The 16,346-nt window shown below is 41.0% G+C and overlaps 1 protein-coding gene across 4 annotated transcripts in view; it reads left to right on the forward strand.

Moving 5' to 3' along the window:
• Positions 1-14,091, forward strand: part of Rpap2 (RNA polymerase II associated protein 2) — an 83,856-nt gene extending 69,765 nt beyond the window's left edge. For 3 of the 4 annotated variants that reach the window (XM_028867381.2, XM_028867382.2, XM_037209279.1), the window contains 2 exons: positions 6,092-6,241; positions 13,750-14,091. In XM_028867381.2, coding sequence (XP_028723214.1) covers positions 6,092-6,233 — 142 coding nt within the window. In that variant the 3' untranslated portion in view covers positions 6,234-6,241; positions 13,750-14,091. Of the gene's footprint in view, positions 1-6,091; positions 6,242-9,884; positions 10,261-13,749 lie in introns of those variants that run through there. The other variant, XM_037209277.1, reaches the window with a different exon arrangement.
• The last annotated feature ends 2,255 nt before the right edge of the window (positions 14,092-16,346 follow it).

Consider the following 16,346-nt stretch of genomic DNA (forward strand, 5'->3'; position numbering starts at 1 on the left):
CAAAGATGTATTTGATTAAATAAAATTCACCTGCAGTCAGGAAGCTGAGTCAGCAACTAGCTGACAGGAAGTGGTAGGGAGGAGCCAGGTGAGAAAGGGTTTATAAGGAGGGGCGAGAAGCATGGGGGCTTTTTGGAGGACATGAGGAAGGAGAGGAGGTGAGCTACTTGCTATTCAGCCTCTGAAGAGAATTCCACCTTAATCTTTTAATCTTGAGTTCTTTAGAGGGAGAGGGGTTTTAAGTTAAGTTCCCTTCATAGCTTTGCAGGAGTTGGCACCGAGGGAGCCGTTTCGCTCTGGCTGTGGCCCTTACAGCCTGCCTGCTGCTGGCAGCAGAGTTGCCATTGCTGGTTCAGACAGCTGTGGCTTAAACGGCAGCAACCATTTAAATAAAGGACAACAATTCAGACTTTATTGTCCTCATAGTGGAGTGTTTATAGATCATGTATCCATAAATGTGTCCATTTCTTATATGCCTTCCAGTTTAATGGATCATTTTTCATAGTGTCTCTAATGAAACTTAGTAGTTCTGTGGCATGTAGTTGTAATATGTCCCTTTACATCTTATTTGGAGCTTTTATTTTTCTTTGCTGAGTCTGAGTAAAGATTTACTGGCTGTATCTTGTTAAAGAACCAACTTTGTGTCATGATCTGTTGTATTTTTTCAGGTCTCCCACACACACCCCATACACACACACACATACACACACACACCATTTCTTTTTTTCTATTTTCGTTTGCTCTGATCTTTTTCTCCTCCCACAAATACTGTGTTTTGCTGGTGTTCAGATAACCATGTCATGTGGGCACTAGTTGCTATAAACGTCCTTCTTGGTGTTACTTTTGCTGAATCCCACATTTTATTCAAGAAAAAAAATTGAATTCCTGAGCTGGATGTGAGATGGCACACCCCTTCAATCCCAGCACTTGAGAGATCTCTATGGATTCAAGGCCAGCCTGGTCTACATAGTGAGTTCCAGGACAGCCAGAAAGACCTGTCTCAAAAAGAAAAGAAAAGAAATTCCCTTTTGATTGGCTCAGTGACCCACTCATTCAGAAATGTGCTGTTCAGTTTCCATGTATTAATATAATTTCTGGAAGTTTTTTCTTGTTGACTTCTAGTTTTATTCTGTTGTGATCAAAAAAACAAGTTATTTCCTTTCCTTTTCTTTTTTAAGGCTTGTTTTGTGACTTAATAGAGGATCTATTCTGCAGAAAGTTCCATGTGCTGAGGAACAGAATTTGTGTTCTTCAGCTGTTATTCTGTTAGGTTTGTTTGCTAAATAATACAGGTTAACACTTACGGTTCTTGATATTTTGGGGAGGGGTTGAACCGTTAATAAAAATACTAAATACCTCACTGTTGTTGCTGGAACAAGTCTCTTCTAATAGTGTCTGTCATACAGTAGTGTGCTCTAACAGTATAAATGTATCACTTTTAAATTTCCTTGTTGAATTGATGCATGAATTCATTGGCCTACTGCTCATCATCAATTTTTGTTGAAAGTCTGTTTTGTCAGGCAAAAGTAACTACTGTTGTTGCCTTATTTCCATTTTCCATCCCTTGCCTTTCACTCTGTCCTTAATGGCAAAGGGAGTTTCTTCTAGGCAGCATATTGTTGGGCCTCATTTGTCTGGTTTCCTTTTTAAGGCGGGGTCTTACTATTTAGCTCCTCAACTGGCCTCCCTCACAATCCTTTTTTCTCAGACTCCTGAGTGCTGATTTACCATGTGTTACCATACCCAATAGGGTCTTGATTTTTAGTCTATTTAGACAATCTGTATCTTTTTTTTTTTTGTTGAGATGAGGTTTCACTAGGCACCCCAGGCTAACCTTGATGGCACAGCAATCCTCCAGTCTCAGCCTCCTGAGTCCTAGGGATTACGGGTATGCATTACCAGGACAAGCTCATTCTGTATCTTTTAATAGTAATTTAATAAATTTGGCTGTTGTTATCTTTTACTTGTTTTGAATAGTCTTTGTTCTTTTTCTGGTTCATCTTATGGTTAGGTTATGTATACTATAAACAGTATTCTTACCTATTCTTCCTTCTAGTGGGGTTTATCTTTCTGTGTGCTTCCATGATGGAGGTTTATCTTGCTTTTCCTTATGGATATAGGTCTCTCTTAAAAATCTTTTTTAAGTTGGTCTGGTAGTCGTGGATTCCTTCAGTTTCTTTTGAAAGGTTGGTTGCTTGTGGTTCTTCAAAACGGGACTTTGCCATGTAGCTGTAGTCTTGGTGCACCAGAACTCACATAAACCAGATTGGCATCAGGCTCATAGACTATCTCTCTGCTTTTCTGGCTCGTAAGAGCTGGGATCATAAGTGTAGATGCCACACACAGCTTTGACTAGGATCTTGTAGAAGACCCACCGGGCGGTGATGGCGGCAGCGCACACCTTTAATCCCAGCACTCAGGAGGCAGAGGCAGGTGGATCTCTGGGGCTACCAGGTGAGTTCCAGGAAAGGCACAGAGAAACCCTGTCTCAGTGGGGGGGGGGGGGAGAAGACCCAAGTTCAGGTTCCATTTTTATATGGTCAGCTCTTGAGTCTTAGCTGACTTGGGGTAGTTGGTTGCTGTAGGGTGTGTGTTTTGTTCTTAGTGAGGTCTTCATTTCCAAAATTTGTTTGAGGTTTTTTTTTTTTTCCAAAAATTTTTTGCAATATTTCTAATATATATCCTAATTATATTTAACTATTAACCTTATTCCCATAGGTTTTTAATTGAAATATTTTATAATTATTATTTTTAAATTCTTTATCAAGCATTTCATCCATTTGAATTCTTTGGAATCTGTTGATAAAGATTTATTTGTTCTTGGGGTTGAGGTGGCTCAGTAAGTAAAGAGTCTTGCTGCCCAAACCTGGCAACTTTTCCATTCCAGAACCCAAGTAAGAGGTGGAGAGAGAGAATCAGCTCTACAGAGTTGTCCTTTAACCTCCACATGCATGCCACAGCACATGCTCCCAAACACACATACCATGTATATGCATGTACATACAATAATATGAAATCTTTATTAAGAAATTTTTTATTCATTTTACATACCAATCACAGATTCCCCTCTTCCCTCCTCCTGCCCCTCCAGCCTCCCACCCCAACCCCTCCTTACAAGAAGGTAAGGCCTTCCATGGGGAGTCAGCAGAGCCTGGTACATTCAGTAAAGGCAGGTCCAAGCCCCTCCCTGAAAGAAAGCGCCTACTACCTACCAGGAGAAGAAAAAAAAGCCAAAAGCTAAAGTCCAGCCAATTCAGGCCTGAGCTCCGGCTCCTTTAAGATCCGACCATGTGAGTTGGTGATCTGGCCCAAAGTAGCTCCAGCTGTGTGTAATGACTGCTTGTAGCTACGGTCAAGTGCAGCTCTGACTTTGTGAAGCTGGATCGCTTGTAGCTCTGGCTGGGCCTGGGGCCTGCAACCCCTGGCCTGTAAGGCCACCAACGATTTTTAATGAATTCTTGCCACGTTGGGCACCAAATGTAGCACAAATCTTAACAGGTCTTATTAATAAAAACAAACCCGGAGCCAGGTATTGGGGTGAATGCTGAAAGGTCAGAGAAGCAGAGCAAATCACAGCCACCTCACCTTGCCAATTCCTCAGCTGTTTCCTCAGACTGGAAGCCTCTGAGTCCTCATCCAAATGGATCTCAGCTGAACTGCTAAAAGCCTAAAAGCTTAACCAGGCTCTAGTTCCTAGATTTCACATCTTATATACCTTTCTGCTTCCTGCCATCACTTCCTGGGATTAAAGGCATGTGTCACCATGCCTGGCTGTTTCCAGTGTGGCCTTGAACTCACAGAGATCCAGACAGATCTCTGCCTTCAGAATGCTAGGATTAAAGGCGTGTGTGCCACCATTTTCTGGCCACTATATCTAGTGGCTGTTCTGTTCTCTGACCCCAGATAAGTTTATTAGGGTGCACACTATTCTGGGGGACACAATATCACCACATCCCCCCTGCCTCAAGGTTGTGTGAGTTGTCTCACACACACAAAAAAAGTTATAAAAAAATTCTTTTGGTGCCATTATATCACCTTGGGGTGTGTGTTGTCCCTCGTATTTGTTTTATTCCTTCACTGGGGTTTATATATCTAGTAGAGATAGATATCTCTACCGTTTTTATGAAGTGCGTAAGAAGCTTTCTCTTGAAAACGTGTCTTGGGGTGCCATTTGTTACACAGTCATTGATGGTTTGTCTGGCTGGAGGCCAGACTGTCATTTCACTAGTTTCTTTAACTGTGGTTAGTGAGTTTGGGCACAGGATATAACTGTCACAGAGCCACTGTCTCTACAGGCCACACGCCAGCAATAGAGAACACTGGGTGTGGCTCTCCAGTGTCCACGACTCCTACAGTGGGCATAATGGCCCCTTCCCAGTAGTGAGGGTTTCCTGGAGTATTTCAGTGCTAACTCCACTACTAGCAAGAGGTGTCTGAAACCATTAATCTCCAACAAACACCACATAGAGGCACTTACAGGGTTCAGTGCTTCCTCTGTGGCACTCATGGAGGCTTGACTGCAGTGCAGACAAGATGCAGGTCGTAGGGGGAGCTACCAAGAAGGGTAACAACAAAGTCTATGTTTGCTCCCAGCTGTGGCAGTGTTCTCCTCTGACCCCCCTTATCTGGGGATGGGGCAGCAGCTGGGACCAGAATTGCTCAAGACTCCCTCATGATACCCAGGCTAACGATGTTGATGTTCCCTGTCCTGACAGTAACAGGCACCTAGCTTTGACACAATGGGGAAAGTGGGCAATGGCCTTCAGTCTTGGGAGAAGCACAAGTCCATATATATCTTTGATCTCAGGGCAAGCACTCTGATATCCTGGTTCTCAAAGATAGCACCTTCAGTTCTGCAGGTCCCAATACCTACCCTCCACAGTAGTGTACTCCGAAGCCTTAGATAATAGTTATCCTGCTGAGCCAAGTTGAATTGGCAAGGCAGCTAAACCCTCTACAGTGCAACAGAATGTCTGTGGAAGCCCAGACATGAGAATAGCAGGCCTCTCTCAACTCCCTATTAGTCCAGACTCCTATCTCACTCCCCAGAATGGCCCCTGTCACGGCACCTTGAAGGCACCGGGGGAAGATGGTATGAGACTCTTCTGTGCATATTTTAGATTACTTACCTAAGTGGGTTGCTAGCCTAGGAGCATGGTAAACTTCCCAGTAGCTAGAATTGCCAGCATCCTCATGGCTAGTTTGCTGGGACACTTTGAACCTTCCTTCTGCAAAAATTCCTTCCTCCTGGACAGTGGAGCTGTGGTAGCAGGTACAAGAGAATTTATATGCGCCTTCCCTCACTGTGCTCTTGTTCCAGGTATCTTGAGCCTCCAAGTTTCAGTCTTGATTTCCTCGGCTCTCCCACAACCATTCATTTTAATGTATGTGTATAGCTGTTGCTTTGGTTCTTTGTGGAAGAGGGGCTGAGTGCCAGGCAGCAGTGTACTCAGTGGTATTGGGTTTTCTATATTGTGTGCTTTATTAAAAGCTTAGTGCCTGGAATATAGCTTGTCTTGCATGTACAGAGCCTTGAGTTCAGTCACAGCACATTATTACAGTTGATTACATTTGAAAACTAAAGTCTCCATTTCATGTCAGTTTTTAGAGAGCTATATCAGAAGTGCTTTAAAGAAAAAGCATGCAATTGGTATTAAATGCCTTATGGATAATATTAATGTTTTAAAAATTAAAATGTTAAAAAGTTTCATCGGAAAAGGTAATCTTGCATTTTGCCAGTTATTTTGGGGGGAGGGGTATAATCCAAACATTCTATATAGATTTGTTTCCAAAACTCCCCTATCACCTCCATTCTACAAATGAAAATTTTATTCATTTTGCTTTTATCCTAAGAATTTTTGCTGGCTTAATGAGCATGTTAATAAGTACAGGTATATAGACTTCTTTCCTTATTGAACAGTTTGTTGGTCTTTCAATCTTCTGAGACTTTTACCTTAGTAAAGCCTTTCTCTAGGAATTTTGTTACTTCAGAGAAACCTCTTCCTTGTCAGGAGATTCACCGTGGCAAGTTGAAGATGCGTCCTTCCGCCCTTCTCATTTCCTCATACACATTTACTATTATTGGTTTCAGATTGACTCCGATTCTTGGCATTCAGAAGCATTCTCCAAAAAATGTGGTATTTACACAGTTCATAGCCACCCTGCTGACAGAACTGCATTTGAAATGTGAAGATCTTGAAAATTTAACCATTATATTTAGAACCAGCTGCTAGCAAGCATGGTGAGTTGGATTGTATCTGTTTTGTTACCTGTGTGAGCTTTTGATAAGTGCTCGGCCAGTGTTCTCCCAATGAACTATGCCCTAGCCACAAGTTTAAAAAATTAAAAACTAGGTGCAAACCTCAAGCTTACTCCAGCTTGCTTAAGACTCAACTCTCCACTAGTCCTCAGCTGCCCCTGCTGCTTCCTGTCCTCTTTTACTGTGTGCCCATCCTTGTTGCAGATCTTCCTTTGAAGACTAGCAGTTCTGGTTCTTACATTCTCAGGCCATCCCACTTGTCCCACCTGATCAGGCTTCTTCCCAGGAAGGAGTTCACTTCAGTGACCTATCATGAGCCTTCTCACACTGTTGTCCCTGAGAGTGGAGTTAAACTCTTCCTAGCCAGCATCTTAGTTACCTCACTGCAGACAAGCAGGTAAATTTGCATGCCTGACTGTGTTAAATACCTGCTTCCAGAGACACAGCTCAAGTCTTTGTCTCTTGCAAGCTGGCCATCAGAATGTCCCTTAACTGCACCTCTTCCTGCCTCATTTCACATGCCACTTCATGAGCTCAGCTAGATACAGATTTAGTATTAAAATCAAAAACCTTCTTGAGAAGTATTTTCTTAACTCAAAATTGTCTTTACTATAAAAGCTAAGCAACACAGAAATAAGCATATGTAATAAGAAAAGAAAGTCTTCCTTACCTTTGCTTTGGCGATTGGAGGTGAGGAAGACTAACTCACTCTCTCTGAGCAGTTCTTTGTGTACAGGTGGGGTCCTGTTCAGTTTTTCCTCTTCCATGTTAGCATGTCTATTGGTGCTGTTCTTGTTCTGGCTGCCGTATTGTAGACGCAATCCCTCCTGGTCCTCCGGCTCTTATAGCCTTCCCATGCCCTCCTCCAAGATGTTCCCTGAGCCTTAGTGCAGTTGTGTTGTAGGTATAGCTGTTGGGGCTGGGCACCCCATGATCCGTTGCTTACTGTATTTTGAGCAGTTGTGGTTTTCTGGATAGTCTCTGTCTACAGCTAAGAAAAGTTTTCTTAAGAAATAAGAAGCTATACTTACCTGTGGTAGAAGTATTTAGAATGCTTTTAGGGATTATGTTGGTTTAAAAGTACCAGTAATAGGTTCTCCCTTGAGATTCATGACCTCACTAACCCTGGGTAGTTGGTTAGGTATCACCTACCAGACATGATTTTGATTTCCCTCCTGTTGAATGGACCTTAAGTCTAATTAGGCAGCTGCTAGTTACCTCTAAGATGAGAGTGCCTCCACTGCCCTCAGGGATAACTTGCCATGCTGGTGATTGTTGTAGTTCACTGTAGGCATCACAGCCGAGTAGCACCTCGATTGCTTCCCTCCCTGGAAGTTTGCATAGTACCTCCCAATACTACGGAAGCTTTCCCGTTTTATGGCCTTAATTCCTGGGCAAATGGAGTCCTAGTCAGGAAGTCCTTTCCTACACCTATATCATTTAGAGTACTACCTGTGTATTCTTCTAGGAATTTCAGGTTTCACTTTTAGGTCTTTGATCCATTTGGAATTAGTTTTTGTGTGAAATGATAGATATGGGCCTGATTTCATTTTTTTTTTTTTTTTTTTTTTTTTTTTTGGTTTTGGTTTTGGTTTTTTCAAGACAGGGTTTCTCTGTGTAGTTTTGCACCTTTCCTGGAACTCACTTGGTAGCCCAGGCTGGCCTCGAACTCACAGAGATCCGCCTGGCTCTGCCTCCCGAGTGCTGGGATTAAAAGTGTGTGCCACCACCGCCCGGCCTGATTTCATTCTTATACATGTGGACATCTAGTTTTCCCAGCACCATCTGTTGAAGATGCTTTTTCTCCAGTATTTTTTTGGCATCTTTGTCAAATATTAAGTGGCTGAGGGTACATGTACTCATATTTGGGTCTTTGATTTTTGTTCCACCTGTCTACTTGTTTGTTTCTGTACCTGTACCATATTATTACCATGGCTGTGTAATATATCTTGAAATCTGGAATTGTAATCCATCCAGTGTTGTTATGATCAGGATTGTTTTAGCTATCCAGAGTTTTGTGTGGTTCCATATTAATTTTAGGATAGTTTTTTCTATTGCTGTGAAGAATGAGATGGGGGCTTTGATTAGGATTGCTTTGAATCTGTAAAATAGCATTTGGTAGAATGTTAATTTTCACAGTGTTAATTGTAGAGGTCTTTTATCTCTTTGATTAAGTAAGTTTATTCCTGGATATTTTATTTTTCTTTATGGCTATTGTGAATTGGAATGTGTGTACTGTCTTTGTGTTTTTGTTGGTGGTGTATAGAAAAGCTATTGATTTGTGCAAGTTGATTCTGTATTCTGCCACTTGCTGAAATTATTGATCATTTCTAATGTATAGTATCATCTGCAATGGGGACAGTTTGACTTCTTTCTTATCTTGACTCATTGCTGCAACTAGAACTTTTGAGTACTATAAAAACAATTTTTCTGCATCTGTAGAAATGGCCAATGTGAATTCTGTCTTTAAATCCATCAATGTCATTTACTACATTTATTGACTTATATATGTTGAACTGGCTCTGCATCTCCTGAATAAAGCCAATTTGGTCATAGAGGATAATCTTTTTAATGTCTATCTGTACTTGGTTTTCAAGTATTTTGTTGATTTTTGAATGTTCATCAGGGATATTGACCTATAATTTTCTTTTCTGTTGTTCTGTCTTTACCTGATCTTTGTTTTAGTATTAGGGAAATAGTAGCTTCCTAGATGGAGATTTGGGAGTAGAGATTTTTTGTTTTGTTTTTCAAGACAGTGTGTGTGTGTGTGTGTGTGTGTGTGTGTGTGTGTGTGTGTGTGTGTGTGTGTAGCCCTGGCTGTCCTGGAACTCACTCTGTACCGGGCTGGCCTTGAATTCAGAGATCAACCTGCCTCTGCCTCCCAAGTGCTGGGATTAAAGGCATGTGCCACCACCTGGCCAGAGTACAGGTTTTACAGTATACCTTTATAGCATTCTGAATTTTTGTGTCTGTTGTAATGCTTCCCTGTTCATTTCTGATTCTGTTGAGTCATTTCTTTCATTTGGTTAGCTGAGCCAATGATCTGTGGAGCATATTTATTTAACAACCAGCTCTTAGGCTCATGCTATGTATTGTTTTCTTTGCTTCAATTTTATTAATTCATCTTTTTTATTTCTTGCCATCTGTGGGATTTAGGTTTAGTTTGTTCTTGCTTTTCCAAATTCTTGAGTTGTATCATTAAGTCATTTATGTGTGGTCTTTCTGATTTTTTTTTAACTCAGAACTATAAATTTTCTTCATAGGACTGCTTTCAATGTGTCCCAGAGGTTCTGTTGTATTTTCATTTAGCTACGGTAATTGTCTTCCTTGATTTCTTCTAGGAACTTTCATCATTTAGTAATGAGTTATTTAAGCTCCATGAGTTTGCTTGCTATTGGTTTTAAGTTTTCCTGCACAATGGTCAGAGTACAAGGAGTGGTTTCAAATTTTCTGAATTTGTTAATTTGTTTGGTATCCCAGGAGGGGTCTATTATAAATATGCCTTTGTAGAGTGCTGAGTAGAATGCATATTCTTCAGTGTTTGGGTAGAATATTCTGATATCTGCTAAGTCCATTTGATGTATGATGTCAATTAACCTGATGTTTCTCTGACTTTTTTGTACAGATGACCTACCTGTTGGAGAAAGGGGGTATTGAAATCACCTATTAATGGATTGATGTTAATCTGTCTTTAGTAGTAGATTTTCTCATGAAAGTGAGTGACATAGTGTTTGATGCATGATTGTTAGTTTAGTAATGTCTTCTTAGTTAACTGTACTCCTGATTAGAATGAAGTATCTCTTGTTATCTCTGATTAGTTTTAGTTTGAAGTTCATTTTGTCAGATATCAGGATAGCAATACTGTTTGTCTCCTGGTCTCAGTAGACTGAAGTACTTTTTTCCATTTTTTTTTTAAGTCTAATGTGGTACCTGTCTTGAAAGCTGATTTTCTTATAAACAACAGAAAGATGAGGGGTTGGGGATTTAGCTCAGTGGTAGAGCACTTGCCTAGCAAGCGCAAGGCCCTGGGTTCCATACTCAGCTCCGGAAAAAATTTAAAATAATAATAATAATAATAAACCAGAAAGATGGATTTAGTTTAATTCTTTCAGCCAACCTGTCATTTGATTTGAGAATTGAGAAAGTTATTACCCAAAGGTGTTTGTTGGTTTCTGTCTTTTGTTGTTTTCTTACTCATATTTTCTTAATGTTTCGGTATTTATAGCTTCGTTTGTTTTCTTTCTACAGTCTCTTGGGTGTGCTTATTCCTCTCTTCAGTCAGAAGTATTGCAGCCAGTATTCTGTGTGGGGTTGGTCTGCTGGATATGAATTCTTTCATACAGTTTGGATCATGGAAAGGGTTTCTTTCTTCATCAACTGTGGCAGATAGTTTTGCTTAGTATATTTTACTTGTGTTTTTCCTCTTGCAACTTTCAATATTCTTTGTTCTCCATATTTGGTGTTTTAATTGATATGCCATGAAGTTTATTATTCGGGGTTTCACGTACTTCTTATATCTGTATAAGTATGTTTTCCCTTAGTTTAGAAAGTTTTCTATGATCTTGAAGATCTGGTCTATGTATTGGCCTAGGATGTTTCTTCCTCATCTATGGCTATAATTTGAAGGTTTGTGTAGACGAATTTCTAAACAGTCTTATTAAATAAGAAACACAGAGTCAAATACAGAGTTAAAAGCCCAAGAGATCAGAGCACTAGCGAAGAGCCAAGACCACCTTATCTTACCACTCGCTGCCCTCGCTTCCCGAAAGAGTTTCTTCCTGTCTGACTTGTCCTTTTTTTTGCCTTTCTGTTCTCCCTTCTCATTGGCTCTAAACCCAACCACATGACTTCCTCATCACTGCCTGTCTATACAGACCTCCTGGTCTCTATGGTTGTACTGGGATTAAAGGTTGGTGCCACCACATTTGGCTGTGTCCTTGACCACACAGAGACTCTGCCTGCCATGTGATCGGATTAAGGGCATGTGCCACCACCGCCTGACTGCTGTCCCTGGCTCGCTATGACCTCTGATCTCTGGACAAACTTTATTAACATACAAATAAAACCACATTTCAGCACAATTAAAATATCACCACAGGTTTGGTTTTGTAGTGGCACCCCACGGTTCCTCTGTGTTCCTTTCCTGTGCTTTAAAAAAAAAATCATATTCTTTGCTGTATGGTCTAATTCCTCTACTTTGAGTCCTAATATTCTGTATTCTACTTGTATGGCTTTCTCTTGAGTTTTTGATTCCACTTATTCAGCTCTATATATTTTCTTGGCCAACACTCAAGCATTTATTATCTTTTTGAAGTTTGAGGTGTTTTTGTGTTTTCTTAAACTACTAAAATTCCTTGACAAAATTTATGGTTGTTCTTTTAAGTTCTGTGTTCTGGGGTTCATCTAAGTAATTCTCATGAGAGAACATTTCTAGAGTAGTAGGTTTTATGGGAGGCATCATGTCTTGGCTTTTCTTATCAGTTTTGCTTTTGCAATGTGGCCTGGATATCTGACCTTGGATGTATGTATGAAATATATAGCCAGCTTTTGATTGGGCCAGTGTAAGAACTGCATGACATAAAGCTGGTACATGCCCTGTTTGATTGGGTCTAGACCAGGCAAGCCATGGTCTAGAGCTAGGCCTATTTGTGTGGAAATGGCAGCAAGGACAGATGGAAGTTGGCAGTACTCACTGGGCAAAGCTGGTTTGCAAGCCACAGTCTTGAGGTAGGGCTTATAGGTGTCTATTTTTTATTATTTGATTTTTATCAAATAATTTTCAAACAAACTGTGAAATACACAAGAAGGATATTTGGCAGGAAAGCAAGAACAGGGCCTAAAAGTGTTGCTCAGTGGTAAGGTATCTCATTATGTGTGAAGCCCTGGGCAAAGGAGGGAGTGATTGCTGGTAACCTGCTGTCAAATCTGTTAAAAAAAACAAATATAAGGAATTGGTACAGTCACTCCGTCCCAGTTTATACTCAGTGCTTGTTCAAGTGATTGATGTGAGGGCTCTTACTTAAGGGGAGGAGCTCAGGTTGGCTTGCATAAGCACCACTTTCAGAAGTTCTTAAAAATATGGTTAATTTGGAATTTTAAGTCCAGTTGTCAATTCATTATACCCACATCCATTGGTGGGAAGGCTTATTAGATATACTGAAAATACAGAATGCTTAATTAGAGGTCCTTCTGGACCTCCTTTAATTAATGGATGCCAGTTAAAAGTGATTTAATTAGCATATTTTAAACAGGTGGTATTCAAGTAGCTTAAGGACATTCAAGTAAGGATGTTTCATGTAGACTTTATGCACATTGTTCATTTGGCCCAAACTTTCTCAGATTATAAAGGATTATAAATTTACAGCTATTATCCACTTTTTTTTTTTTTTTTTTGGTTTTTCGAGACAGGGTTTCTCTGTGTAGCTTTGCGCCTTTCCTAGAGCTCACTTGGTAGCCCAGGCTGGCCTCGAACTCACATATTATCCACTTTTGAGTGAGTACATACCATGTTTTTTCTTTCTTGGTCTGGGTTACCTCACTCAAGATGATTCTTTTCTAGTTCCATCCATTTGCCTGGCATCCTTATTTTTAACAGCTGAGTAATGCTACACTATGTATATGTACCACAGTTCCTTTATCCATTCCTCGGTTGAGGGACATCTAGGTTGTTTCCAGGTTCTGGCTATTACAAATAAACCTGCTATAAACATAGCTGAGCAAGTGTCCTTGTGGTAGGATTGAGCATCCTTTGGGTATATGCCTAAGCGCATTATAGCTGGGTCTTGTGGTAGGTTGATTCTCAGTTTTCTGAGAAACCGTCACACTGACTTCTAAACTGTCTGCACAAGTTTGCACTCCGAGCAGCAATGTTCGCCTTGCTCCACAGCCTCTCCAGCATGAGCTGTCCCTTGTGTTTTTGATCTTAGCCATTCTGACAAGTATAAAATGGAATCTCAGAGCTATTTTGATTTGCATTCCCTGATAGCTAAGGATGTTCAACATCTCCTTAAGTGTTTCTTGGCCATTGGAGATTCTTCTGTTGAAATATGTCTATTTAGATCTGTACCCCATTTTTTAATTTGATTGATGTCTAGTTTCTTAAATATTTTGGAAACCAGCCCTCTGCCGGATGTTTGGTTGGTGAAGATCTTTTCCCATTCTGTAGGCTGCCATTTTGTCCTGTTGACACAGTCCTTTGCTTTATAGAAACTTTTCAATTTCATGAGGTCTCATTTATTAATTGTCGATCCTAGTGACTATGCTATTGGTGTTCTCTTCAGGAAGTTGTCTCCTGGGTCAGTGTGTTCAAGATTATTTCCTACTTTCTTTTCTATCAAGTTCAGTGTATCAGGTTTTATGTTGAGGTCTTTGATCCACTTGGACGTGAGTTTTGTGCAGGGTGATAGATATGGATCTATTTGCATTATTCTACATGCTGACATCCAGTTAGACCAGCACCATTTGTTGAAGATGCTCTTTTTGTTTCCCAGATATAATTCAGGAAGACAGAAGATGAATTTTACTCACCATACCTGGAATCTTAGCCAATGAGGGTCCATGAGTGACTGCTGACTAAGAGCATAACTTCCTCAGGCACAAGAGAGCCGTGACTCCAGCAGGAAGAAGTAAGCCCTTACAACACAGGATTTTTATTTGAAAAGGAAAAAATAAATTGAAACTTGAAGAAATATTCAAGAAAATGCAATTACCTTTATTTTTTTTTCTGGTTGATTACAGCAAAGAAAATAAATAAATTTTAATTTTGGCCATTTGTTAACTCTATCATACAAATAACAGCAAAGGTTAGGTCAATAAATGTGATCTCAATGTGACCTTCAATGGAGTCCTTTACAAATCTGGTCACTTTCAAACGTTGACCGTGCTGACCACCCCGCCCGCCTGCTGCTAAGCTCCCACCGGGACCCTCCCTCAACGCCTCTGCCACCCCACGTGGTACTGAGATATGTCATGTTCTCCTCCGTGATTAGCCTGGTTAGTACCAGCGCTCCCCATCCACACCTTCTCCACAACTTGCCATATCTAGTCAGGGTATTGAAACCGGTGCCCGGCCCAGTCTGACCCCCACCTGCACAGCAGCTACTCTCTTGGCTTCCACAGGGTGCTACATCCCTTGTCCTGACCACTCCTACCTACGATGCAGCCAGATCTTGTGTTACAACCTGACCTACCTGCACCCACCCACAGATCTCTTCTGCATAGCTTCCGACCACCCTACTTGGTAACCAGACTCCTCACTTCTCCTCCAAGGACTAGCCTAGGTCCCCATCCCATGCCCTGCCTGTGCCACAGCCAGGCTTTAGACTTACACCAGGACCTGCCCCAAACTGCACCCACCCACAGAACCTTTCTGAGCAGCTTCCAACTCAGTACCCAAACTTCCCACGTCCTCCTTCCAGGTTCTAACCAGGTGAGTTCCCCTGACCTCCCATCCATTCTTCCTCTACAACTGGCCAAATCTAGCCTGGGTCCCACAACCAGTGCGCCAGCCTAGTCTGATCTGCCTGCCTGCACTGCAAAGGAGCTCTAGGCTTGGGCCAGGAACTTCCTTAACTATCCCTCAAACCACAGGACTCTCCCAGGCCATATCCAACCTTTTGACACAGCCAGATCTACCCCCTAGCCTCCATGCTTGGAAAAGGAAACACATCCTACATGCCAACCCAGTCCCTGCTCTCTAGCCTGACTTCATTCCACCCATTCCAACCCACCTGCACTTCCTCTCTTCTGCCCCAACCTGCACTGTCCAGAACAAGAGAAATCCACATGCCAGATCTTACCCCAAAAATACCAACAATCACCGGGCGGTGGTGGCGCACACCTTTAATCCCAGCACTCGGGAGGCAGAGGCAGGCAGATCTCTGGGAGTTCAAGGCCAGCCTGGGCTACAGAGCGAGTTCCAGGAAAGGCACAAAGCTACACAGAGAAACCCTATCTCGAAAAACCAAAAATAAAAAAAATAAAAAAATACCAACAATCTGAAAGATCAAGCCAGTATCTTCTCCCCAAATCCTATCATTCCTGTACAAATGTTTGCCCATGAGAATTACCTAGATGAACTCCAGGACACAGAAATTTAAAGAAATCATAACCTTTATCAAAGAATTCAAGGATTTTACAGAAGATACAAACAGCTCAAATGAAATTAAGGAGAAAGAGCTAAGGAGAATAAACGCCAGAGTGATGCCCAAGAAAACACAAACATAAGGCTAATCGAAATGTCATGACAATCCAAGACTTGAGAATGAAATTCAATTGGGAGATAAAAATATTGAAGACTCAAGGTTAAATGACGATGGAATTGAAAAACCCAATAGCTCAACTAGGAAACTCAAAGGAAAGCCGTACAAGTAAAATGAATCAAGCAGAAGATCGAATGTCAGGACTCAAAGTAGAAGATTTAGACCAAATAAGCAAGGAATATGAAAAATTAAACACACACACAGAGGAAAGGAACAGGTTAGGTGGGACACCATGACAAAAACAAACTTGAAATATAGCCATAGAATCCCAAGTCAATGGCATATACCAGATTTTAAACAGCATCATAGAAGAAAATTTACCCAAACTAAGCAAAGACATACTAAGACAGATATAGAAAAGCACACAGAACACCAAATAAACAAGACCAGAAAAAAAATCCCTATAGGCATAACATAATTGAAGTATTAAGTATACAAAACAAAGAAAGTGTATTGAACGCTACAACAAGTCACATATAAAGGAAAATCCATCAGAATAACAGCTGATTTCTCAGTGGAAACGCTGAAAGCCAGAAGAGCCTGGAGCAATGCATTCCAAGTCCTAAAAGACTATTATGGCCAAAATGGGACTAATATACCCAGCCAAACTATCTTCCATGATTGAAGGAGAAAACATCTTTCCATAACGTAAACTGTTATGTGAATCCATAAGAGTCTATTAAAGGATCTAAAGAATTTATTAAGGAATTAAATGGGAATAATACACTCACGGATACAGAATGAAATAAACGCCACCACTTATCCAGCTGTTGGCCTCCATCCCGTCCAAGGGTGATAGGAACCAACTGCAAGCTGACCTGGTCCTC

The sequence above is a fragment of the Peromyscus leucopus genome, chromosome 10 (assembly GCF_004664715.2).
Source record: "Peromyscus leucopus breed LL Stock chromosome 10, UCI_PerLeu_2.1, whole genome shotgun sequence".
Lineage (NCBI taxonomy): Eukaryota > Metazoa > Chordata > Mammalia > Rodentia > Cricetidae > Peromyscus > Peromyscus leucopus.